This window comes from Notolepis coatsorum (assembly GCF_963971535.1).
Source record: "Notolepis coatsorum genome assembly, chromosome: 12".
NCBI lineage: Eukaryota > Metazoa > Chordata > Actinopteri > Aulopiformes > Paralepididae > Notolepis > Notolepis coatsorum.
This window is the reverse complement of record NC_140176.1, coordinates 32,381,793-32,406,621: the sequence shown is the minus strand read 5'-3', so window position 1 is coordinate 32,406,621 and position 24,829 is coordinate 32,381,793. Positions and strand designations below refer to the sequence as shown.

Genomic DNA, 24,829 nt, shown 5'->3' with positions numbered 1-24,829 from the left:
GTGGTGGAGCCAGCCTGCTCCTGCAGCTACAGAGTAGAGAGCCTGGTGGTGGAGGCAGCCTGCTCCTGCAGCAACAGAGTAGAGAGCCTGGTGCCTGGTGGTGGAGCCAGCCTGCTCCTGCAGCTACAGAGTAGAGAGCCTGGTGCCTGGTGGTGGAGCCAGCCTGCTCCTGCAGCTACAGAGTAGAGAGCCTGGTGCCTGGTGGTGGAGCCAGCCTGCTCCTGCAGCAGCACACAGGTGCTGAAGCCTTCATGTTAACTAGACACCACCACTCACGCGTTAACCACCTAAGCATTGGACCAATTTCAATAATATATGCCTTACTATATGCGCACTGCCAGCCTTTATGCGACGGAGAGATACACTGACTCAACATTTTGACAGAGAAGATAATCTCCTGATTCAGATATAATTTAATACAAACGGTTCCAAAGATATTTAATGTTTTTAGGGATATATTTTCATACCACCAACAAAGTACTGGGTCCATTGTCTCTTATTAGGAATGGATTTGGTGCCAGCTGTCATTTCTGCCCGTCTCCTCTCCGACACTTGAGACCGAACGAAAAAATAACAATAGGTACATACTAGAAATACGTTTTTTAATCAATTACAATCCCTCTCTATATATGGTATAAATATATATAAAACGTTATACACTGTTATCCTCATTTTAAGGGTAAATAGGTTTTGCGGCTCCAGATGAATTTAATTTCGTGCAGGAACTCATTCTATGAATGAACAAGTTGTTTAATTTAATTTCCACTTTCCCTGTTACCCTTCGAGCGGCCCTTTTGTCCCCTCACCAGGCCGTCATTGTAAATAACAATGTGTTCTTAATTGACCTGCCTGGTTAAATAAAATGAATAAAACGGAAGGTGTCTGGCTCCTCCTCCCCCTCCAGGTGATCTCCTCCTTCTACGTGGACTGGGGGGGAAACTCCATGTCCTTCATGGGGAAAGGAGTGACGAAGAACGCTCTCATCAGCCTGCTGCAACTCTCCCACCAGATGATGTCACAGAGCAGGGACACGGTGAGGGGACCCCCGTGGCAGAACACACTCACACACACTCACACACACTCACTCTCACACACACACATACACACACACACACACACTCACTCTCACACACACACACACACATACACACACACACACACACGCACACACGCACACACGCACACACACACACACATACACACACACACACACACATACACACTCACATAAATAAATACACACACACATACATACATACATACATACATACATACATACATACATACATACATACATACATACATACATACATACATACATACATACATACATACATACTAGGGCTGCAACTAATGACTATTTTGGTAATCGAATAATCTGTCGATTATTTTTTCGATTAGTCGACTAATCGAAAAAAAATTATATTAACACTTTGATCGCCAGGGTTAAATTCATAATTTACCATCCCTCGCCAGCCCTATTTAACATGGAGAAGTTCCCCTTCTTTGCAGGGCTATAACTTTTTAAATTGTATTGCTAAATTGACATTACCATGGCCCATTCAAAGTCCTATATCTATTGTTCAGGGTGTAGCAGCGTTATACTTTTTCATTCACATATTCATACTAAAATACGGGGGGGGGGGGGGCCTGCCGCGCGGCACACACCCCCGAACGGGAGAGGGAGAGAGTGAAAGAAGGAAAAAAAGAAAGAGGGAGGGAGGGAGAGAGGGGGCCTTATCGATAACGGCCTGTCTTTTTTTCTCTCTCTCTCTCTCTCTCTCTCTCTCTCTCTCTCTAACTCTCTCTCTCTAACTCTCTCTCTCTCCCACCCCCCCCCCTCTCTCTCTAACTCTCTCCCACCCCCCCCCCCCCCCCTCTCTCTCTATCTCTCTCTGTCTACCAGTCGCAGACTGTGTGGACTGACTGTCACTCAAAGTGCTTATGGGCGGAGCCAGGCCATAACAGCCTGAAATCCTGAGGATGAAAAATTATGGTTTTGAGTACTTGATTAGAAATATATATTTTTTTTAAAAAAACCTTACAGATGTCTTCAATAGACTCACAGGAATTGTGTAAAGTTGCCCATATAGTGCTAGGAATAGCAATGCATGTCCCCTTTAAATAATTATACAATATAATTAACTCTAAATATAAAAATATGAGAAAAATAACATTGTGAACAGTGTAGACAAAGGTGCAGATGAGGGATTGTATGCCTTATCTGTTATATTATACATTGGGGAAAATACAGCGCTAGGCCGACAGACGAGGGCAAAATGCCGCAAAGTGTGCACACGCGGGCGTGACGGCCCGCAGTGGGGCCCCGAACATTAACAGGTTAACTGTGTTTTCATTCCTGTGTGGTTTAGGACTTTATTTCCCAGTGGTCTCTGGGGCAGGAGGCGGGGCCTGAGGAGGCAGGGCCTGATGAGGCCAGCGGGGCTCAGCTTGGTCTGGCCTGGCTCATCCCACTGTGGGTCGACAGAGACCCTGAGGTAAGGATGCACACCCTTTTTTTTATTTCTTAAAAAAGAAATTCATACAATTCATCAAATCTAGAAATTTGCAGAAAACAATGAATACTTGCTCTGTGTGTGTATCAGTATCAGTCATTATAAGATCATTATTATTGTTATTACTTCATGTAGAAAGTTCAAAAATGGGTGTGGAAAGTTCCTCTCTCTCTTTCTCTCTCCTTTCTCTATACAAACCCCCTCTCACCCCCCTCTCTTTCTCTCCTCTATCTAAACCCCCTTTCTCCCTATCTCTCTCTCTATCTCACCCCCCCTCTCTCTCTCATCTCTCGCTTTCTTCCTTACCCTCCATCTTGAACCCCCCTCTCTCTCCCTTCTCTATCTAAACCACCTCTGACCCTCCCCCCTCTCTCTCTTCCTTATCCTCCATCTGAACCTCTCTCTCCCATCTCTATCTAAACCACCTCTTCCCCCCCCCCCCCGCTCTCTCTCTCTCTCTTCCTTACCATCCATCTGACCCTCTCTCCCCATCTCTATCTAAACCACCTCTCACCCCCCGCTCTCTCTCTCTCTTCCTTACCCTCCATCTGACCCTCTCTCCCCCATCTCTATCTAAACCACCTCTCACCCCCCCGCTCTCTCTCTCTCTCTCTTCCTTACCCTCCATCTGACCCTCTCTCCCCCCAGGTGAGGTTTGCCAGTCTGGGGCTGGGCGCCGCTCTGTCGTGTGTGTCCAGCGGCTGCCTGGCTCTGTGTGCCAGCTGTCAGAACATCAGCGGGGGTCTGTGGGGCACGCTGCTCAACATCCTCCTGGACCAGCAGGAGAGCAGCATGGTGCGCAGAGAGGTAGGCTGTGATGAGGAGGGATCCAGTACCCGCCGTGTCACAGTGGTGGAAGAAGACACGGCTCCTTTTACTTAACCTCTTGAGCCCGAGCGGTACCGGTACGAGATTGATATCACGCCGCAAATCAATCAATACAGAACGTATCAATTAATGCCCCTACGTCATTTCATGTATGGACGAGGAGACATAATGGTGATAATCTAGCGTTGATTTCAGGATGATTAGATAATCAGCCGAAAAATTACAACGTGATGACTGGATTACAGTCAAATGCATTTTTCTCGCCTGTTCCTGCAATTACTGAAAAACACCCAAACCATACTCTATTCAAAATGGTATAAAACGGATATGTACCGTCTCGGCAATGTCGACTAGAAGCAGCTCACTGACGGCGTTATTAGACCCATAGATATAATATAAGATATATTTTAAGCACTCGCAAATGTCACATTCTAAAACTATATCCATTGAATAAAGACCTGGCAATGAATGGTGTATTGGTGCCCCCTGCTGTGGCGGTCAATGTGTTAAGCCCTAGGCCTATTTTCTTAAAATCCGCCTAAAAATACATACCTAAGTAAATGGAAGGTTGCTCCACTTCTACAAGGTCCATTTGCATGTTCTTGGTACCTAGGGACATCTATGGACCTCAGTGAATGTATTCCCAGTGTCAGAAATAGTGTCTATTACTAGGCTTGCTTAAATTGTGATGAAACAAAGCAGAATTTAAAGGGGAACTATTTTACTATTTCTTTCACTATTTGGGCACTTTTACACAATTCCTGTGAGTCTATGGAACACCTCTGTAATATATATATTTTTTTTATTCATTGTTTTGTATTTCTAATCAAGTCCTCAAAAACAGCATTTTTCTACCTCAAGATCTCGAGCTGTTTTGAGCCTGGGCTCCTAAACCACTGTGTGGCCTGCGCCGCCTCTTGAACATTAACATGCAGCAGTGACTATATGACATCACATATAGGCACATTTTCAAACGACTCAGTTCAGTGAGGGTGAATATTGTGAGAGGAGAATTGGAAGAATGCGCCAATATGAGAATTTTGAGACATAGATCATATTAATATAAGTTCACATAGCTAGGAAACAATGCTAAACACTCAAAAAGGCCATTTATAAGATAGTTCCCCTTTAAAGAAATTGACGGTGAATAACACCATGCTAAAATTGACCAGACACAAAAAATCTAAGCAAATGAATAAAGGGAAGTTGATTAAACGGAAGGTTTTGTAGATACAGTACTGAATTCTGCCATCCGGACACAATTTGAAATATGATTATAGAATATAGAATATCAGGCCTATAAATTACCTTATTATAGCCAAGTCGCATCTATGGATCGGGCCAAATCTCCCCTTTCCAATGGCAGAGTTCAATCTGGATTTAGTATCACCAGGCGTGCAGCAAAAACCGTGAATGAAATCTACTGTAAGTACAGTTACTTGTTTTTAATGTAAATGTATCCGCAAGTTGTTAATACTGTATCATTACAGTCAGGGGCGTAGCTGGGGGGGGTAGCTTAGGATGATTCCAAGGGCCCAGCACTGGGGGGGGGGGGGCCCAATTTTTTTTTTTTTTTACTAGACATCACTCAGGTGTATTATTGATGCTCTCATTGATACTATGTTTCTTTCTGAAGTGTGTGTGTGTGTGTGTGTGTGTGTGTGTGTGTGTGTGTGTGTGTGTGTGTGTGTGTGTGTGTGTGTGTGTGTGTGTGTGTGTGTGTGTGTGTGTGTGTGTGTGTGTGTGTGTGTGTGTGTGTGTGTGTGTGTGTGTGTGTGTGTGTGTGTGTGTGTGTGAGATATATAGAGAGAGAGGGGGGGCTTTGGTAGACTATTGCATTGGTCCATTCATTGAAGATGAACGCAATGCGACATCCTTTACTAGGCTCACCCACCAACAGTGCAGGTGCTGAACTGCTGATCCGAATGTATAGGTGAAAACCATATTATGCGTTTTCATCAATAAAAAAATTGCCAAAAAAATTCCCGCTTGCGCGCTTACGCGCGCTCGCATTCACTGGGGGCCTACAAATACATTCTTTCATGGGGCCCAGAATCTGGAGCTACACCCCTGATTACAGTAGCTGTATGCTCTATGAATTAATAAGTTGTTAATACTGAATCAAAGTACTGTATCATTGTATTGGCTGTGTGCTCTATGTCACTTCCACCCACATACGTATGATTGATTATTATCAATTATTAAAATCACAAATCGAAGCACTCACATATTTATGCATCACGTTGCATTGATTATTTCTTTACACCCCTATTAATAGCCGCGCTACAGGCTGCAGCCAGGAGGGGGCTGGAGTTTAGTCTTAAAGGGGCACTTCACCAAAAACAATGCTAGTTTATCTTTTAATGCACATAATCTCACACGCATCCAGAAGCTCTAAACAGTTTTGCACACATTCATTAATTGTTGACAGTTGTTGGGAGTTAATTTGTTTGAATGTGATGTCATCGGGGACATTGGATCCCTGTGTTGTGTTAATTACAGCTCCATGAAATCATGTAGATGGAAACATTTGTAATTGTCATACAGTGTCTGCCACCTTATCATTTCATTGGGCTGTAATTAACACAACACAAGGAGTCAGTGTCCCTGATGGCGTCACCGGTGGCCAAATTCAAACTCACTTACTCTCAACAGCTGTCAAACTGAATTAATGTATGTAAAACTGTTTATGGTTGTTGGATGTGTGTATATTATATGCTAAATAAACCAGCCTTGTTGTTTGGTGAAGTGCCCGTTTAGGAGTACGAGGCTAAGCTGGTGCTGACGGTGGTTCAAGCTGAGACACAGACGGGCTGCAGGGGTCAGAATCCAAACCTTTATTTAAACTCAAAAGGCAACTGAGGTTCCCCTCATTTACAGTCACGTCGAGTGTACAATACATACAGACATAAGCATAAAAGCACAGCATATAAAATCATAACAATAAGACAACAAGAAGAGGCAAAAAGCAATAACAAATCAATTAAACACATACAACTTGATTGAAAAGGTTGGAGATCAAGACTTTGACTTTGAATCTCAAGTTTTAATGAATGTTGGAGTTCATTCCTTTAGCTAGAGGGCATCATAGTGAAATGCAGATTTTCTTTTTACACCTCTATGGTAATGGCACCACAATAAAGCCACTGAAAGTGTTGATTTTATGGTGAAAGGGTGTAAACAATGAAGAATAAACAATGTCCACTATTAATAGTTAAATTACCTGGTGGTCGTTAGCCTGCTCTGCTAATCTGACAAATTAAACAAATAACATCACTTTCACACTAATTCAATGAAGTCAACATTCATGCACTACCCTCCGAGTGCAGGCAGATGGCAGTGTTGCTAATGGTCTGGCCTGATCCTCTCTCTCTCTTTCTGTGTTTGTGTGTGTGTGTGTCTCTCGTCCAGGCTGCGTTTATCCTGCAGAACCTGCTGGTCATGCCCATGCCTGCTAACACGGAGGAGGCCCTGGACTCCCACTGGCAGGTCAGTGGCCCCTGCCAGTCAGCTTAAATTTTCATTCAATCAATCACCGTGCAGATTGATTGAATGAACATTTTATTAGCAGATTGCAGAACAATACAATACAGTACGGCTCAATACACACAATTGTTAAGGGGATGCAGACCAGAGAAATACTTTTGTCTTGTTTACATCAGGGTCCCCCATTTTCATTTCATAATGAATTGTAAGTAAGGGTGCAACTTGCTCTGTGCAATCCATTCTTTGTGGATTTAGACCTCAGTGTTTTCATCTATCTTTTTCTCTCTTCAACTCCCTCCCTCTCCTCACCTACTTCTTTCCTCTCCTCTCATCTCCTCCTATCCTATCCTCTCCTCTACTACTTATTTCCTATCTTCTCCTGGCTCCTCTCTCCTCTCCTCCTCTCCTCTCCTCTCCTACTTATTTCCTCTCCTGGCTACTTTATCCTCTCCTCCTGGCTCATTTCTCCTCTCCTCTCCTCTCTCCCCTCCCCTCCCCTCCCCTCCCCTCCCCTCCCCTCCTCTCCTCTCCTCTCCTCTCCTCTCCTCTCCTCTCCTCTCCTCTCCTCTCCTCTCCTCTCCTCTCCTCTCCTCTCCTCTCTCTGCACCTCTCTCTCCTACTTATTTCCTCTCCTGGCTCCTTTCTCATCTCCCCTCCTCTCCTCTCCCCTCCTATCCTCTCCTCACCTCTCTATCCTACTTCTTTCCTCTCCTGGCTCCTTTCTCCTCTCCTCACCTCTCCCTTTTCACCCAGCTCCTCTCATGTGTGACTGACAGGCCACTGGGAGCCATATGATAATGTTGCTGTCTGTCTGGGAAAGGTTCTCTTGGAAACCACTACTTCCAAGTTGTAAAAACATCATATGATGTTTCAGGTGCTATTGGTCAGAAATAACAGTATGGACAGTGTGGTGAAATTACATACAATATGCTAATCATTTCTTCTAGACTTGTAGCATTTGTGTGTACATGTGTGTATCAACAGTAAATGTCACAATCCTGATCATAAACAACATCTTCTGTTTCTGAGCGTACTTGTAACTCATTAATGAAATATTTTAGAGGATTACTTGACGGAACCGTAATTTGAGGTATACTTACCTGGTTACCTCTCTCCAAACCTCATCTTCTCATACTCATATCTCCTCTTCTCTCTTCTCATACTCCTCCTCTCTTTTCCTCTCCTATCATCTCCTCTCCACTCCTCTCTCCCCTCTCCTCTCTCCTCTCCTCTCCGCATCTCCTCTCTCATCTCCCCTCTACTCCTCTCCTCTCTCCTCTCCTCTCTCATCTCCCCTCTACTCCTCTCCTCTCCTCTCCTCCTCTCCTCTCCTCTCCTCTCCTCTCCTCTCCTCTCCTCTCCTCTCCTCTCCTCTGTTCTGCTCTCTCAGAACCCGTGTGTCCATGATGAAGTGGCAGGTGTGTCTCTGGTGGGTCTCCCTGCCCTGCAGGTCTTGTTGTATCACTGTCAGTACTTCCAGCACGTGGCTCTCTGTGCAGCTTCCTGTTACCGTGGCAGGTACACCTTCCCCCTGCAGCCTCCCACCGCTGCTGCCGATGGGCCCAGTCCACAGGACAGCACCTCATGGGGTAGGTTCTGTCTGTCTGTCTGTCTGTCTGTCTGTCTGTCTGTCTGTCTGTCTGTCTGTCTGTCTGTCTGTCTGTCTGTCTGTCTGTCTGTCTGTCTGTCTGTCTGTCTGTCTGTCTGTCTGTCTGTCTGTCTGTCTGTCTGTCTGTCTGTCTGTCTGTCTGTCTGTCTGTCTGTCTGTCTGTCTGTCTGTCTGTCTGTCTGTCTGTCTGTCTGTCTGTCTGTCTGTCTGTCTGTCTGTCTGTCTGTCTGTCTGTCTGTCTGTCTGTCTGTCTGTCTGTCTGTCTGTCTGTCTGTCTGTCTGTCTGTCTGTCTGTCTGTCTGTCTGTCTGTCTGTCTGTCTGTCTGTCTGTCTGTCTGTCTGTCTGTCTGTCTGTCTGTCTGTCTGTCTGTCTGTCTGTCTGTCTGTCTGTCTGTCTGTCTGTCTGTCTGTCTGTCTGTCTGTCTGTCTGTCTGTCTGTCTGTCTGTCTGTCTGTCTGTCTGTCTGTCTGTCTGTCTGTCTGTCTGTCTGTCTGTCTGTCTGTCTGTCTGTCTGTCTGTCTGTCTGTCTGTCTGTCTGTCTGTCTGTCTGTCTGTCTGTCTGTCTGTCTGTCTGTCTGTCTGTCTGTCTGTCTGTCTGTCTGTCTGTCTGTCTGTCTGTCTGTCTGTCTGTCTGTCTGTCTGTCTGTCTGTCTGTCTGTCTGTCTGTCTGTCTGTCTGTCTGTCTGTCTGTCTGTCTGTCTGTCTGTCTGTCTGTCTGTCTGTCTGTCTGTCTGTCTGTCTGTCTGTCTGTCTGTCTGTCTGTCTGTCTGTCTGTCTGTCTGTCTGTCTGTCTGTCTGTCTGTCTGTCTGTCTGTCTGTCTGTCTGTCTGTCTGTCTGTCTGTCTGTCTGTCTGTCTGTCTGTCTGTCTGTCTGTCTGTCTGTCTGTCTGTCTGTCTGTCTGTCTGTCTGTCTGTCTGTCTGTCTGTCTGTCTGTCTGTCTGTCTGTCTGTCTGTCTGTCTGTCTGTCTGTCTGTCTGTCTGTCTGTCTGTCTGTCTGTCTGTCTGTCTGTCTGTCTGTCTGTCTGTCTGTCTGTCTGTCTGTCTGTCTGTCTGTCTGTCTGTCTGTCTGTCTGTCTGTCTGTCTGTCTGTCTGTCTGTCTGTCTGTCTGTCTGTCTGTCTGTCTGTCTGTCTGTCTGTCTGTCTGTCTGTCTGTCTGTCTGTCTGTCTGTCTGTCTGTCTGTCTGTCTGTCTGTCTGTCTGTCTGTCTGTCTGTCTGTCTGTCTGTCTGTCTGTCTGTCTGTCTGTCTGTCTGTCTGTCTGTCTGTCTGTATCCATCCATCTGCCTGTCTATCTATATATCTATGTGTCTGTCTGTCTGTCTATCTATGTATCTGTGTTTGTCTGTATGCCTGTCTATATCTCTATGTGTGTGTGTCTGTCTCTCTGTCTTTGTCGGTCAGTCTATATCTCTATATCTCTGTCTAGCTCTTTCTGTTTATGTCTGTGTCTCTGTCTGTGTGTGTGCGTGTGTCTGTTTTGTCTGTGTATCCATCTGTCTATATCTCTGCCTATCTATCTGTTTATATATCTGTGTGTTTGTCTCTGTCTGTCATTCTATATCTCTGTCTGTGTGTATGTCTGTCTATATCTCTGTCTGCCTGTCTGTCTTTCTGTTCTGTCCTGTTCTGTATCTGTGTCTGTCCTGTTCTGTCCTGCTCTGTGTCTGTTCTGTGTCTGTCCTGCTCTTTGCTCGGGAAGCTAAACAGTCGGCTGAGAAAAGGGCAAACTGATATGCGTGGTTGTTTATATCGCAGCCCTTCAAATGACAGGCTTGTTAAGACGTAGAGAACCAGTGCCTGGACTTTGATTATTCACATCACTGCAGCGCCTTCACAGTCATCATTTACATTTAGTCATTTAGCTGACGCTTTTATCCAAAGCGACTTACAAGTTTTGTATGACAAGTCAGCAGGAAGGGTACAACTCTTATCAGCTGAGTAACAATGTGCATCAAAGTGTTGGGAGTGCTACAGTGTAGGTTAGTATATTAGTATATATTACTTATATATAGTATATAAGTGCATGACAGTAAGGTTAGTTAGGGTTAGTTTATTTATATATATTTTTTTCAGATATTGATTGAAGAAGTGTGTTTTTTAGTCGACAGCAAAAAATTGGTCGGGTTTCGGCTGTCCTAACTGTGGTGGGAAGTTCGTCCCACCATTTAGGTCAAGGACAGAGAATAGGCGGCTTCTCTTTGATGACCCTCCCGGAGCTCGGATAGGAGTGGGTCTGAGTGTAGGGGTCTCGAGGGTGTGTAGTTAGAGACCATTGACCGGAGGTAGGCGGGAGCCGTTCCCTTTGCCATGGGGAGCCAGTGCAGGTCTCTAAGAAATGGGCTGACTTCGGTAGGTTTGAGATCAGGCGGGCGGCTGCATTCTGAATTAGTTGAAGAGGCTTGGTGGAAATGGTCGGAAGGCCAGCAAGCAGTGCATTGCAGTAGTCGAGGCGAGAGATGACTGTTGATTGGTTGAGGAGTTGGGTGGCTTCTTTTGTCAGGAAGGGGCAGATCCTTCTGACGTTGCTCAGGAGGAATCTGCAGGTTCTGGTTGTTGCTGCGATGTGAGCGGAGGAGTTCAGCTGGTCGTCAAGGACAACACCAACGTTATTGACGGTCGGGGATGCGGCCACAGCTACATTCTCCACTGTGATGGAAAGGTCGGTCAGGGGGGAGAATTTTGCCGGCAGGTGAAGCAATTCTGTTTGGCTTAGGTTCAGTTTGCGGTTGTTGGACGTCATGTCAGACAGACAGGCCGAGATCCACTCAGAGTCGTAGATATCCAAGGGAGGAAAGGAGAGGAAGAGTTAGCAATGATGGCATAGCAATGATACGAGAAGGCATGAGACGTGATAATGTTACCCAGAGATTTGATGTAGAGGGATAAGAGGAGGGGTCCAAGGACGGAGCCCTGGGCGACACCCGTCTGCAGGGGGTGGGGGGCCGACAGGGTCCCTCTCCATGACACTTGGTAGGAGCGGTCACTGAGGTATGATGTCAGCCATGCCAGCGCAGAGCTCAGGTCAAAGGATTGTAGGAGAGAGACTGTGTCTGACTGAGATGAGTCAGGCAGGTTGAAGTCGCGCATTAGAAGGAGGGGGATACCATATTCTGGTAAGGAGCTTAGAAGCATGTCCAACTGATCTGGGAAGTGATCGAGCGGACCTGGGGGGCGATATAGAGTAACAATGGTGAGATTGAATGGATTAGAGACAGATACTGCATGCTATTCGAGAGAGGAGAGTGACAGCACTGCGAGTGGTGTTAAGTTTGTAGCCCATGAGGGAGATGTCATGAGGCCAGTGCCTCCACCCTGTCTGGAAGGTTGAGGTATATGAGAGAAGTTATATTTTGTAGATAAGGCTGCAGGTGTTGACGAGTTATTGGGCGTTATCCAGGTCTCGGTTAGAGCCAGGAGCTGTAGGTTTTGACTATGGGCGTAGGCAGTAACGAAGTCAGCTTTCCTGACGGCTGATTGACAATTCCATAAGCCTCCACATACAGTGACAGGTATATTAGTGGCTGTGATGGGGTAGGAGAGATTAGCCGGGTTGCTACCAATCTGTCGTGGGTGGGTTGAATCTGGTCTGGAGGAGCAGAGTGTTGAGATAGGTACGAGGCACATTGTTGTGTCAGAGTAGCAGGGAGAAAGGTGTAGTAGGGGAGGAAGAGAGGTAGAGAAATAGCAGAGTGGGAGGGAAAGGAAACATTTCCAGAGTAGGTCTACTTAGCACTTGGATTCCTCCTCTGAGAACTCCAGTAGGAAAACTCCTCTTTGTCCCTCTTCGTTCTTGACGCTTTGGCGACGCTTACCCAAAACGCCTTTAAAGGGGAACTATCTTATAAATAGCCTTTTCCAGTGTTTAGCATTGTTTTCTAGCAATGTGGGGTTGTACCAACACTGTCTATGTCTCAAATTCTCATTTTTGCGCATTCCTCCAGTTCAGATGAGACAAGGTCCTCCCCCAGTGAACTAAGCCATTCTGAATTTAGCGTACCTGTGTGACGTGTAAGGATTCTGATCTGCATACCTCAGCTCCTTCTGTGGTTGTAGCCACCGCCCACAATCAACAATTCGCTCAACAACGGAGCGAGTGGAAATAATGCGAAAGCGGTTTCCCTGTCACTGACACTTCCTCAAAAGAGAGAAAAAGAGAGAGGGAGAGACAGACAGATAGAGAGAGGGAGAGAGAGAGAGGCTCTCATACGGTGCGACTCGTCTCGGAGCATTTACACACACTCGCGACTGCGTGTGTGTGGGGGGAAACACGCACTCTCTCAGAGCAATCTCTCCCTCTCTATCTCTCTCTCTCCCTCTCTCTCTCGCTCTCTCTCGTATCAGCACTCGCGTCACGTCAACCTGTTGCAAAATATCATAGCGCACGCTCCCACACGTATTCCGATCCGTGCAATAATATTCACGGGGGTATATATTGTCATTTGAAACAAGTTACCAATGCATTGTCCCGTGGGATTATGCCCCCCCGCGGCGAAAATAATGAGTCCCTCTCTATCTCTCTCTCTCCCCCAAAAGGTATCTACCAGTGCATTGCAGTACAGACTGTGGGTGACTGTCATTCAAAGCGCATTGCGAGTATGGGCAGAGCCCAGCCAAAGACAGCTTTGAATCTTGAAGGGCAGAAAATGCTGCTCTAAAGTACTTGATTAGAAATACAAAACAATGATTTGTTTTAACCTTACAGATGTATTCCATAGACTCACAGGAATTGTGTAAAATTGCCCAAATAGTGAAAGAAATAGTAAGATAGTTCCCCTTTAAATCAATATCACTAATTACTGAGGTCTGACATTTGCCACAAAAGGCCCATGTGGATGGCCACACCTCCAGTCTCTAGTCAGTTGGGGTGAAACTACTTTTGATTCATATTTACAGAACACAATTCCTAAAGTTACACACTTCACAATGATGTAGACAGTATATTCAGTGAAATCATCCTACCCTCAGTGCTGTTGTCATCCAAAATGATTCCACACAGAAAGGAGCTGATTTTTAACTGAAACCTGGCTGAAAGGGCAATTAGCAGAACAAAAGGCCCATGTGGAGGGCCACACCTCCAGTCTCTAGTCAGCTGGGGTGAATAGTACCCTGTTCCTTTCAACCCTAAGGAACTGTTTGTGTGTTAGGGGCCTTACAAGACTGCAGTGTGTACGCAAACTAGAGGGGGGAGAGGGGGGGGGGGGGAGTTCGCATCAGATCTCAGAACGGGCTAGAACGAAACGGAATGGAACCGAATACCTGAGTGAGAAAGGCCCCTTAGGCCCTGTCCACACGCACGCAGGGTGTTATGTAACCGAGCCTTAACACTTTCAGTGCCGGCCGTTAAATGCCACCACCCACTTCAATGATAGCGTTGTGAACGCATAATCTCTGTCTTAAATTATGGCTATGTGTCTAATCTGCCCGTCGTTTATCAATGACTTGTTTGCAGTCAACATTGTCGAAACGGATTGTTTTTTAATCGCTTCATTTCCGTTTTATAGCATTTTGAAAAGCCCTTGTTTTCAAGGAAAATATAAAGATTTCGTGATAAAAGGCATTTACTGGAATATTCTGGCATACACAAACACGTTGTAATTTTTCGGCCTATTTATGAATCGTTTTCAAATAAACGCTAGATTATCGATAGTATATGTGTACTTATGCACGCTATAGAGGCGATCTGAAAAATCGATTCTCTAATTTCCTCATCAGCGATCATAGGGCAAACGCTGATATATAGGTGAAAATAGCTCTGATTATCCTAAGACTGGTCAAATGAATTCCTTACCTCAGATCAGATGTTATCCAAAAAGATTATTCCAATTCCTGATCGCCATTCCAAATATCGATCACGCTTATTGATTAGTGTTGGGTACTGTAAATACATAATCCACTAACCTGAGGCTCAATTGATGAAATATGAATTCAAATTGCCAATAAAAAAAAATACGACAAACAAACACTATATAGCGTTGGCGGGCACTCAAAGGTCGGCATGAACTAACGACAAAAAGCGTGGCTGGCATTCAAAGTGTTAATGTGCGCGGTTGCACTGTTCGCCCACACACAACCGGGGTTTTGGAACACTGCAACCGTGTTCTTTTACAACCAGAGTCCAGGGTGAAGTTTTGCGCGCATCCCGGTTGCAGTGGTTGCGTGTGGACATAGAAACCGAGGTTATTTCCAGTGTTTACAGCAGAGCTGTCCCAAGTAGCGTTATATGAAAATGATTGTAACAAACTTTTGTTCGAAACGTATCGTCTGTGTTGAAGAGTGTTGTGATCGACTGACGCTCAGAGTAAACCTGTAGCTGCGGCTAAACTAAGCTCATGTGTGTTGTCAAGTTATTGTTATAAGGAACCCAGTCCAAACTATAACAGTCTGCATTCCCTTAACAATTGTTTGTATTGAGCCGTATTGTATTGTACCCATTCTGCAATCTGTTAAATAACGTTTTCATTCATTCATTCTACTAGCGTTAACGTTACTACTTTATTATTACGTTAGCACGTAAGCTAACAAAATCGGCGATCTTTTTGTGAGACTAAACTCCGCTCTTGGTGGTAAATTGTGTTGATGTTGGTTTTGTTTCATCAACAAATGAGGCAGAACACACAGTGAATGTATCCTTTTTTCGTTTATTGCACGTTGTTCTAGCTGCAAACTGTAGAATTGTTTGGCTGTGAGCAAGGAGGGATGTTGTGTTCCAGGCTTCAGTTCAGTTTCCGGTATACGCTAAATCCTTCTGATTGGTTGAAATGGCCTTCATGATTGAACTACATCGCCACCTACTGCTTTGGCATTGTACTACATGTATATGACGTCACTCGGTGCGGGGTTTAAACCAGTCGTCCGCGCGCAGCGCCAGTCTAGAGAGGAGAGAGAGAGAGAGAGGAAGAGAGAGACTGTCCGCGAGCAGCGCGAGTCTGACTACAGAGCCGTGATCAACCGGTAGATTGCAGGCTGATTTTCAAGTAGACCGCGAGCAAATTCTTTTATATAACATCGAGTATGTTGTCGCGGCTGAGATGAGACTTGCTTTAGCGCAGAGCTTTCCTCTCATTTCATTATAGACACAGACTAGCGCGGACCTTCAATGACATGCAATTGTAATTTAAAGTGGACCAAACAGGGTAGGTGTGAACGCGCCCTTAGACTAGACTGGAGATGTAAGCGGCACCTTTCAGTTCCGTCAGAGTTTCTCAGAAGACTGAGGGGGCTTTCACACTAGCCATTCGGGGTCGAATCAGAGCGCAATCGTGCCAAAATAGGGTGTGATGAGAACGCTCCCCCACGTCCTTAGGGACGCTGATTCGCTCCAAACCTGGACCGCTGGAATAGGTGGTCTCGGGTGCGAACCAGCGTCCCCGACGACGGAGCGGGGCGTGGTGTGCAAGCTTACTGTAATGCTTTCATGCTTGCTTGAATTTTGGGCAGATAAAAACATACAGCAACAACTGGACAATACCCACAAAACCGATATTTATGGGCAATTTGGCGAGTTCAGACCTCAACCAAACAAGCATGTTGAGCCTCACGGCTCAGTGGATGAGAACTTCGAGATGAAGCCACGTTACAAGCCCAAGACTTCCCTGGCTCGCATTAGGCCTCGCAATTTTTTTGCCATTGCTATGTCTATACATTGATTTCTTGTTCGAATGCATTTATTTCTATAGACCAGTGGTGCTCAACCAGTCGGCCGTGATCGACCGGTAGATTGCAGGCTGATTTTCAAGTAGACCGCGAGATAATTTTTTTATATAACATCGAGTATGTTGTCACGTCGCGGCTGAGATGAGACTTGCTTTAGCGCAGAGCTTTCCTCTCATTTCATTATAGACATGACCAGTGCGGACCTTCAATGACATGCAATTGTAATTTCATTAGACACAGACCAGCGCGGACCTTCAATGACATGCAATATAATTGATGCGAGCAATGGGCTAACGTTAGCTGCTAACTATCCAATAACTAGGCTAAGCTAACTAGCGTTAGCCGCTAACCCGTGGAAGACGCTCAAAGCGGACTCCACGTCACCAGTTCCATTCGTGAGAAAAGGGGGTGGGTTATATTGACAAGGCTTGACAACAGAGGTTTCAAAGATAACTTCATATTTATTGGTTATTCGTTCTTTATATCGGGCATCCAGTTTCCATCACCGTGTGTTCAACTGTGTTGAATTGTGTTTTTTAGCGTGCTTGCACCTTTCTTCTATTGTTTTCAATGGTTTCGTAGCGACATGCGCGCATCTCCTCCAATCTACAAGCCTCGCGTTTTTTCTTGGTTGAAAAAAGTTTCAACTTTAACTTCAGTAGTAATGTATATAACTTATGTAACGATAGGTGAGGTAGCAACAGTAATCAGTAGTAATGTACAGTATGTAACTATAGCTGAGGTAGCAACAGTAATGTATGTAACTTATGTAATGTTAGCTGAGGTAGCAACGGTAATCAGTGGTATCGCTTGTTGCACCCAGTATACTTTAGATTATCTATGTACACGGCAATAAAGCGCAAGAGAAAGGCGTCCAATGTGACGCAGCCTAAGAGAAATGCGTCCAATGTGACGCAGCCTAAGAGAAAGGCGTCCAATGTGACGCAGCCTAAGAGAAAGGCGTCAAAAGTGACGCAGCCTAAGAGGAAGGCGTCCAATGTGACACAGCCTAAGAGGAAGGTGTCCAATGTGACGCAGCCTAAGAGGAAGGCGTCCAATGTGACGCAGCCTAAGAGAAAGGCGTCAAAAGTGACGCAGCCTAAGAGGAAGGCGTCCAATGTGACACAGCCTAAGAGGAAGGTGTCCAATGTGACGCAGCCTAAGAGGAAGGCGTCCAATGTGACGCAGCCTAAGAGGAAGGCGTCCAATGTGACACAGCCTAATAGGAATGCGTCCAATGTGACGCAGCCTAAGAGGAAGGCGTCCAATGTGACACAGCCTAAGAGGAAGGTGTCCAATGTGACATAGAATAAGAGAAAGGCGTCCAATGTGACGCAGCCTGAGAGAAAGGCGTTCGATGTGACACAGCCTGAGAGAAAGGCGTTTGATGTGACACAGCCTAAGAGAAAGGCGTCCAATGTGACACAGCCTAAGAGAAAGGCATTCGATGTGACACAGCCTGAGAGAAAGGCGTTCGATGTGACACAGCCTGAGAGGTCGTCCTGCTCCCTGCTGTGGTCTGCAAGGCAACGCGTGCCGCCAGCAAAGCAGAATAAATTAGGTCGTAGTGTAACTGGAGCGCACAGCTCTCCACCCCTCTGCATGCAGCGCTGCCTGTGTAGCACGTTGCATTGATTTACATGCCAGTTACGGTACCTTGTGTATACTGCACCTTGTGTTTACTGCACCTTGTGTATACTGCACCTTGTGTATACTACACCTTGTGTATACTGCACCTTGTGTATACTGCACCTTGTGTTTACTGCACCTTGTGTATACTGCACCTTGTGTATACTGCACCTTGTGTTTACTGCACCTTGTGTATACTGCACCTTGTGTATACTGCACCTTGTGTATACTGCACCTTACCTTGTGTTTACTGCACCTTGTGTTTACTGCACCTTGTGTATACTGCACCTTGTGTATACTGCACCTTGTGTTTACTGCACCTTGTGTATACTGCATCTTGTGTATACTGCACCTTGTGTATACTGCACCTTGTGTATACTGCACCTTGTGTATACTGCACCTTGTGTTTACTGCACCTTGTGTATACTGCATCTTGTGTATACTGCACCTTGTGTATACTACACCTTGTGTATACTGCACCTTGTGTATACTGCACCTTGTGTTTACTGCACCTTGTGTATACTGCACCTTGTGTATACTGCACCTTGTGTATACTGCACCTTGTGTTTACTGCACCTTGTGTTTACTGCACCTTGTGTATACTGCACCTTGTGTATACTGCACCTTGTGTATACTACACCTTGTGTATACTGCACCTTGTGTTTACTGCACCTTGTGCCTTGTGTATACTGCACCTTGTGTATACTGCACCTTGTGTTTACTGCACCTTGTGTTTACTGCACCTTGTGTATACTGCACCTTGTGTATACTGCACCTTACCTTGTGTTTACTGCACCTTGTGTTTACTGCACCTTGTGTATACTGCACCTTGTGTATACTGCACCTTGTGTTTACTGCACCTTGTGTATACTGCACCTTGTGTTTACTGCACCTTGTGTATACTGCACCTTGTGTATACTGCACCTTGTGTTTACTGCACCTTGTGTATGCTGCACCTTGTGTATACTGCACCTTGTGTTTACTGCACCTTGTGTATACTGCACCTTGTGTATACTGCACCTTGTGTTTACTGCACCTTGTGTATACTGCACCTTGTGTATACTGCACCTTGTGTATACTGTTTAATTTGACTCCTATTCATATTATATATTCAGATTCAAATTATGTATTGCCTATATTTATTGTAGCGTATAATATAACCGATAGGGCACACATACACACCCCTTTGTTTACACTGTTTATTTATCTTATTTTTATATATTCAGAGTTAATTATATTGTTTACACAGTTTTCTCTCATACATTTATATTTAGATCTAATTGTATTGCCTATATTTATGTCTTTCTACTATTACCCTGCCCCATACCTGTACCTTCCCTCCCCCCTCCCCATGACACCTGCATTTTCCCCGAAGTGGATCAATAAAGGCATATCTTATCTTATCTCATCTTAACATGGTGGCAGTCGGTCACGTGGGTCTCATGGTATGAACTGTACTTGATGTGTTTTTTTACATTCAGACGACTCCCTGAGGTTGTGGAGGAACGATCGCCCGGTTACCCCCATCAACCCTAGCAGAGCCTCTAGCTCCCTCTCCACCTCCAGCACCCTGGTGAGACACACACACACACACACACACACACACACACACACACACACACACACACACACACACACACACACACACTCACACACTCTATTTGACTACTACCATAGTGTCTTTATACCTGTATCACTGTACATATTAATACTATAACTCTGTACATACATCTGATTAACACTATTACTCGGTAGTACTCATTTATATATTTTATACCCACGCTCCTGTGGACGCCGTCCTCTCCGTCCGTTACAGCAGAGGTCAAACACAGCCGGCCGCTTGGCCCTCCGCCCCGGCAGGCCTGCTGCCTTTAACACCACTCAGTACAGGGTTATAGACACAGCGGAGGCTGCCAACGATCAGGATCATTAGCTTATAAGTATACAGACATAACCGAGGCCTCTTACATGCGTGTGACCAGGGGCCGGTGGTGCTTGAAAGTGAAATCGGGAGTAGGAGTATTTGAAATATTACGAAAAATGTCATTTCAAACTGAGGTTTCCTTTACGTACAGTCACGTCAAGTGTACATACAGAAATAAGCAAAAAAAAAGGCACATAAAATCATAACAATAAGACAACAAGGCGAGACAAAAGTAAGGATAACAAATCAATTAAAACACAACTTGATTGACAAAAGTTGGAGATCAAGGTTTTAAACTCTGCAACAGAGGGGAAAATCTCAGCTCTGAGGACTGTTGCAGTTAATTCCATGAGCTACAACAGGGGTTCTCAAACTTTTTTATACCACGACCCCATTTTTTGGCGACCCCACACTTAACACATTGAGTGCCACGGACGCGTTTTGTCGTTAGTTCATGCCGACCTTTGAGTGCCCCAGACACGTCCAGTATTTTACCAACGGATTTCCAGTTCTGTGTTCGCGTTCTGCGATCTGATTGGCCACTGACGTTTCTGGTGCGATCTGATTGGCCACTGACGTTTCTGGTCATGTGACATGTGCGCCCAATCGCATGACGCACCCATTTCCGCCTCGAACAGCCTGCAAACTACCTAACGCCTAGTTTATCACTGGTTAAGCTTAGGCGACTCTTTCGAAGTTGGTTAAGGTTAGAGTTTGGAATCAGGGCTCGTGTTCTATCGCCCTGCTCTAAGACAAACTCTAACCTTAACCAACTTCGAAAGAGTGCCTAAGCTTAACTGGTGATAGAAACAGGCGTCACACGATTGGTTCAGATGTCACACGACCAGAAACGTCAGTGGCCAATCAGATCGCAGAACGCAGAACGCGGAACTGGAAATCCGTTGGTAAAAGTAATCAGGCGCCCCCGACGCTATATAGCGTTTGTTTGTCCTTTTTTTTTTTTTTGGTGATTTTTATTCATATTTCATCAATCGAGCCTTGGGTTAGTGCTGCAGAGTCTCTCTGAGCTCAATTGGGAAGATACCGCCCCCTATCGTCTCTCCCTGTGGTACTGCACCCCATTACTTTACACTGATGCAGGGGGGGTGGCCAGTTTCCTCATTTTACGTTTCCGTCAAGGCCAACTGAAGGATCGATTGTGCTCGCCGGCCCGGAAAACGTGTGGATTATGTATTTACAGGACCCAACACTGTAATCAATACGCGTGATCGCTATTTGGAATGGCGATCAGGAATTGGAATAATCTTTTTGGATAACATCTGATCTCAGGTAAGGAATTTATTTTACCAGTCTTAGGATAATCAGAGCTGTTTTGACCTATATATCAGCGTTTGCCCTATGCGTGCGTGTGTGTGTGTGGCTGTGATCGCTGATGAGGAAATGAGAGAATCGATTTTTCAGCCCGCCTCTATAGCGTGCATAAGTACACATATACTATCGATAATCTAGCGTTTATTTGAAAACTATTCATAAATAGGCCGAAAAATGACAAGGTTTGTGTATGCTAGAATATTCCAGTAAATGCCTTTTATCACGGAATCTATATATTTTCCTGAAAAACGAGGGCTTTTCAAAATGCTATAAAACGAAAATGAACCGATTAAAAAAATATATATATATATCCGTTTCGACAATGTTGACTGCAAACAAGTCATTGATAAGCGACAGGCAGATTAGACACATAGCCATAATTTAAGAGAGAGATTATGCGTTCACACCGCTATCATTGAAGTGGGTGCTGGCATTTAACCATGTTTCCCATGTTAATGGCTGGCACTCAAACTGTTAATGTATTGCGTAATTTCAACGTGGAAATAAGGAATATCAAAATAAAAGCACACGTTGTTGAATTTGATCATGCATATTTATTAGAAAATGAAATTACAACACTATGTTATCAATGAAATTAATTAATATTATCAACAAAAGCAACGGAATTGTTTCTGTATACACATTTATAAAACGAGGCATATTTATCCAAAACCCCTGATTCTGCGGATCAATTATAATTTGGAGCCCTGTCCCTGCACAATTAGGACATATCAACCCACCCATCAGTTCATTCAAAATGCGCTACATGAACTATCAGCCACTGCCCCGCTGTCCAAACACTCCTGCTTACCAAGTGACCGCTTACGCATCGATGCACTTTGTGAAGGCATTTCATCTTCTGCTTCAGTATTTTCATTTTCCTTGCATCTTCTGATTAAACCATGTATGTGTATGTATGTATTTACAGAGCAATGCTATATACATCATGTATGAAAATGGGTAGGTGTGTATGTTGACATGTGCAGGTATATAGTATGTGTATAGTGTATAGTAATGCATGTATGTAAATGTTAAAAAAGTACTAAAATAAACGTAAGTCTTCTCCCTAGCCCTTTTCGGACAATTGTACAATGCTGCAATAGCAGCTGGTAAAACGTTGGCGATATATGGAATTACCATTGTTATGTGTCCAATATCTGAAAAAATTATTTACTGAACTGAACAAGTGACAACTTGCTATGTCAGGAATGTCAGAGGATGTGATGCATCTGAACCAATCACGTTCTCAGAAATCTGCATCAGCCAATGGGAGCTCGTTGTTTGTGGCAGAGCGACCACACTGCATTTAGGTGAAATCTACAGCCACCTCATGACAAAGTGTAGTAAAATAAACATCGTAATGTGTATTTTGAATGTTTCCTCCAGTCTGAAGGAAGACATGTTATGGAAGCAAAATAGCTCAAAAATAGCACTAGATTCTGCCTTTCTTTTGCTAGCATTTGGAACACACGGCCAGCCGGCACCGCTTCAGGTTACACAAAAGACCAGACGTGGCCTCCGCGATTATACATGTGCAGGATGTAGTGAGATGTGTATTGGAATACTGTATTGGCCTCCGTTGATGAAGGGGCGAGACAGGGCAAATACAAACAGCTGCCAGGTGGAAAACTCAATCTGAGTTGGGCTCGTCGTTTTTTCCTCTTGGTTTTTTTCTTTACCAATGCATCACCTACCCGTGACCCCACTTTGGGTCGCGACCCGCAGTTTGACAACCGCTGAGCTAGAGGCATCATAGTGAGATGCAGATGTAAATATTTCATTCATTTTCATTCATAGATAGCAGAATCAAGTCTGATTAAACCTTGTTTTTGTCTCTGACAGATTGGAGGGTCAGGCTCGCAGACCCCTTCAGCTCCCTCTCCACTGGATACGATGCCCGAGGCACCCTCCAGCAGACTGATGGCTCAAGGTAGGGAGGGAGAGAGGGAGAGATGCTGATTAATCATGCCAACATCTGAGACTTTGAGATAATCAGCATCAGCTGATGACGTCCACATGGCCGATTAACCACAATGTATAATTCAACCAATTCTGGGTCATTTAGTGAGAACATGTGATTCCTAGTTGTACTATTGTCTAGTGCTGTATTTATCGTATATACTGTATACATTTATATTTACAGCATATATATGTATATATCCATATTTGTCTGAATATACCTGCATATAATCCATAATCCTTCTATATACCTTACTTATACACCTGCATATAACTCTGTATGATAGCATGTACAATAATGCTGTATATACCATATATATATATATATATATATATATATATATATATATATATATATATATATATATATATATATATATATATATATATCTTACTGTGTATGTATATATATCCACATATGTCTATACATACCTGCATATAAATATAATCCTTTTTACATATCTGTAGATACTATTCTCGAAGTCAACTTCCTGTCTGTTGTTGCTAGGCAACTGCGGCGTGGGGGAAACATGCATGCCGGGTACATTGTGTACGGTTCATTTAGTGCAGAAACGGATCGGAAAAGCGGCAAATTAAACACAATCAAGTGTAATTTTCTTCAGTGCATCACAATGCCAAAGAGCTGCTGTGTTACTGTAACTGAGGGGTACAATTCCCTGACTGTATTGAGAGTATGGTATATTAAACCACTACTTAGTTTATGTACTTTAATTACTGGCCATACAGTACATGAATATATATGGTGAACACCCACACAAGAATACGGCAATGACACATAAAGTACTATTTGGAGGGTATTTATTATTATCAGAGCAAGCAACGTTAGGTTACAGATTGAGAATTATACTCGCGCTTGTAAGGCGAAGAACACACGTAAAGTAGGTCAAGAGCGTAAGTCAATGAGAATAGTAAGATGGGTCTAAACTGACGCCACCTGTAGCATAGCAATTACATAAGACACACTAGTACCAGCTGGAGACACTGGGGGGTTCCCTCCGGGTGTAAGGCCGGCAGGGTAGAGGAAGGTTCGGGTACAAAGTCTGGGTCAACGAGGAATAAAGAGGCTCCAGCTACGGGAGTCAGTGCAGTACTCCCTTGATCAGTAGACAAAGCAACAGCTATAATCCAGTATGCTCGACAGCATGGATGAAAGCTAGCCAGCCTCTTCCTAGAGGCGGGCTCGAGTGATGCTCCTCACGGGGGGTAGATCCCAAACGATAGTGGAATCCACGGTACTCTCCTCCAGCGGTAACGGTACCAAAGCAATATAATCCAACCAGAAATGGTTCTGCAATCGCCGGTGTAGATTCTCCTGTGCACTATACTTCACATTAAACTAGGTTGAACTTGACGTTATTTCACTAAACTCTGACACTTTTACTATCCTATTCGCACATGTTCTAAGTGCTCTATTTTGACGCAAGGTTGCTCACTTCACTTGGTCGTTGACTCGTGGTGAAGGCTTTACTAGTAATGAACGAATTGCTGCTGTTTACACCTGCGCCGTATTTATACGTAAGGTGAATTATCTAGTGCCAACCTCAGTTCTGTCTCGTATTACTGCGCAAACCTGGACATGTTGAGACATGCCTTGGCGTTGCCTTTGAACTTGCCGTTGGGGGTATGGTAGTTGGCGCCTAGGGGTCGCTGTCCAATAGGAGAGCGAATATTATGGTCTGGTTTGTACCCAGGTAAAGGGATATTCCGTGTATATATACAAAGAATATACAAGGGATATCAAACGATATACAAATATTATACAAGGGATCTCAAGCAATAAATATATATATTCGGTTTAATCTGACCCTTTGTAACAGTTACGCTTTGTACTAGTAATAACATAATCAAAAATCCAAATTGAAAGTTTTATA

General features: G+C 44.5%; 2 protein-coding genes across 2 annotated transcripts in view; one reads left to right on the top strand and one right to left on the bottom strand.

Annotated features, from left to right (window-relative positions):
* The window catches only part of dok6 (docking protein 6), a gene marked incomplete at both ends in the record, with an annotated part of 666,878 nt that overhangs the window by 285,778 nt on the left and 356,271 nt on the right, over positions 1-24,829 (bottom strand). The gene's annotated exons all lie outside the window — the stretch shown is intronic.
* The window catches only part of rttn (rotatin), a 213,431-nt gene that overhangs the window by 117,350 nt on the left and 71,252 nt on the right, over positions 1-24,829 (top strand). The window contains exons 30-36 of the mRNA XM_084326661.1: positions 905-1,033; positions 2,373-2,498; positions 3,165-3,323; positions 6,756-6,833; positions 8,221-8,419; positions 19,204-19,295; positions 22,821-22,908. Of these exons, the coding sequence (XP_084182787.1) occupies positions 905-1,033; positions 2,373-2,498; positions 3,165-3,323; positions 6,756-6,833; positions 8,221-8,419; positions 19,204-19,295; positions 22,821-22,908 (871 nt within the window). The remainder of the gene's footprint in view (positions 1-904; positions 1,034-2,372; positions 2,499-3,164; positions 3,324-6,755; positions 6,834-8,220; positions 8,420-19,203; positions 19,296-22,820; positions 22,909-24,829) is intronic.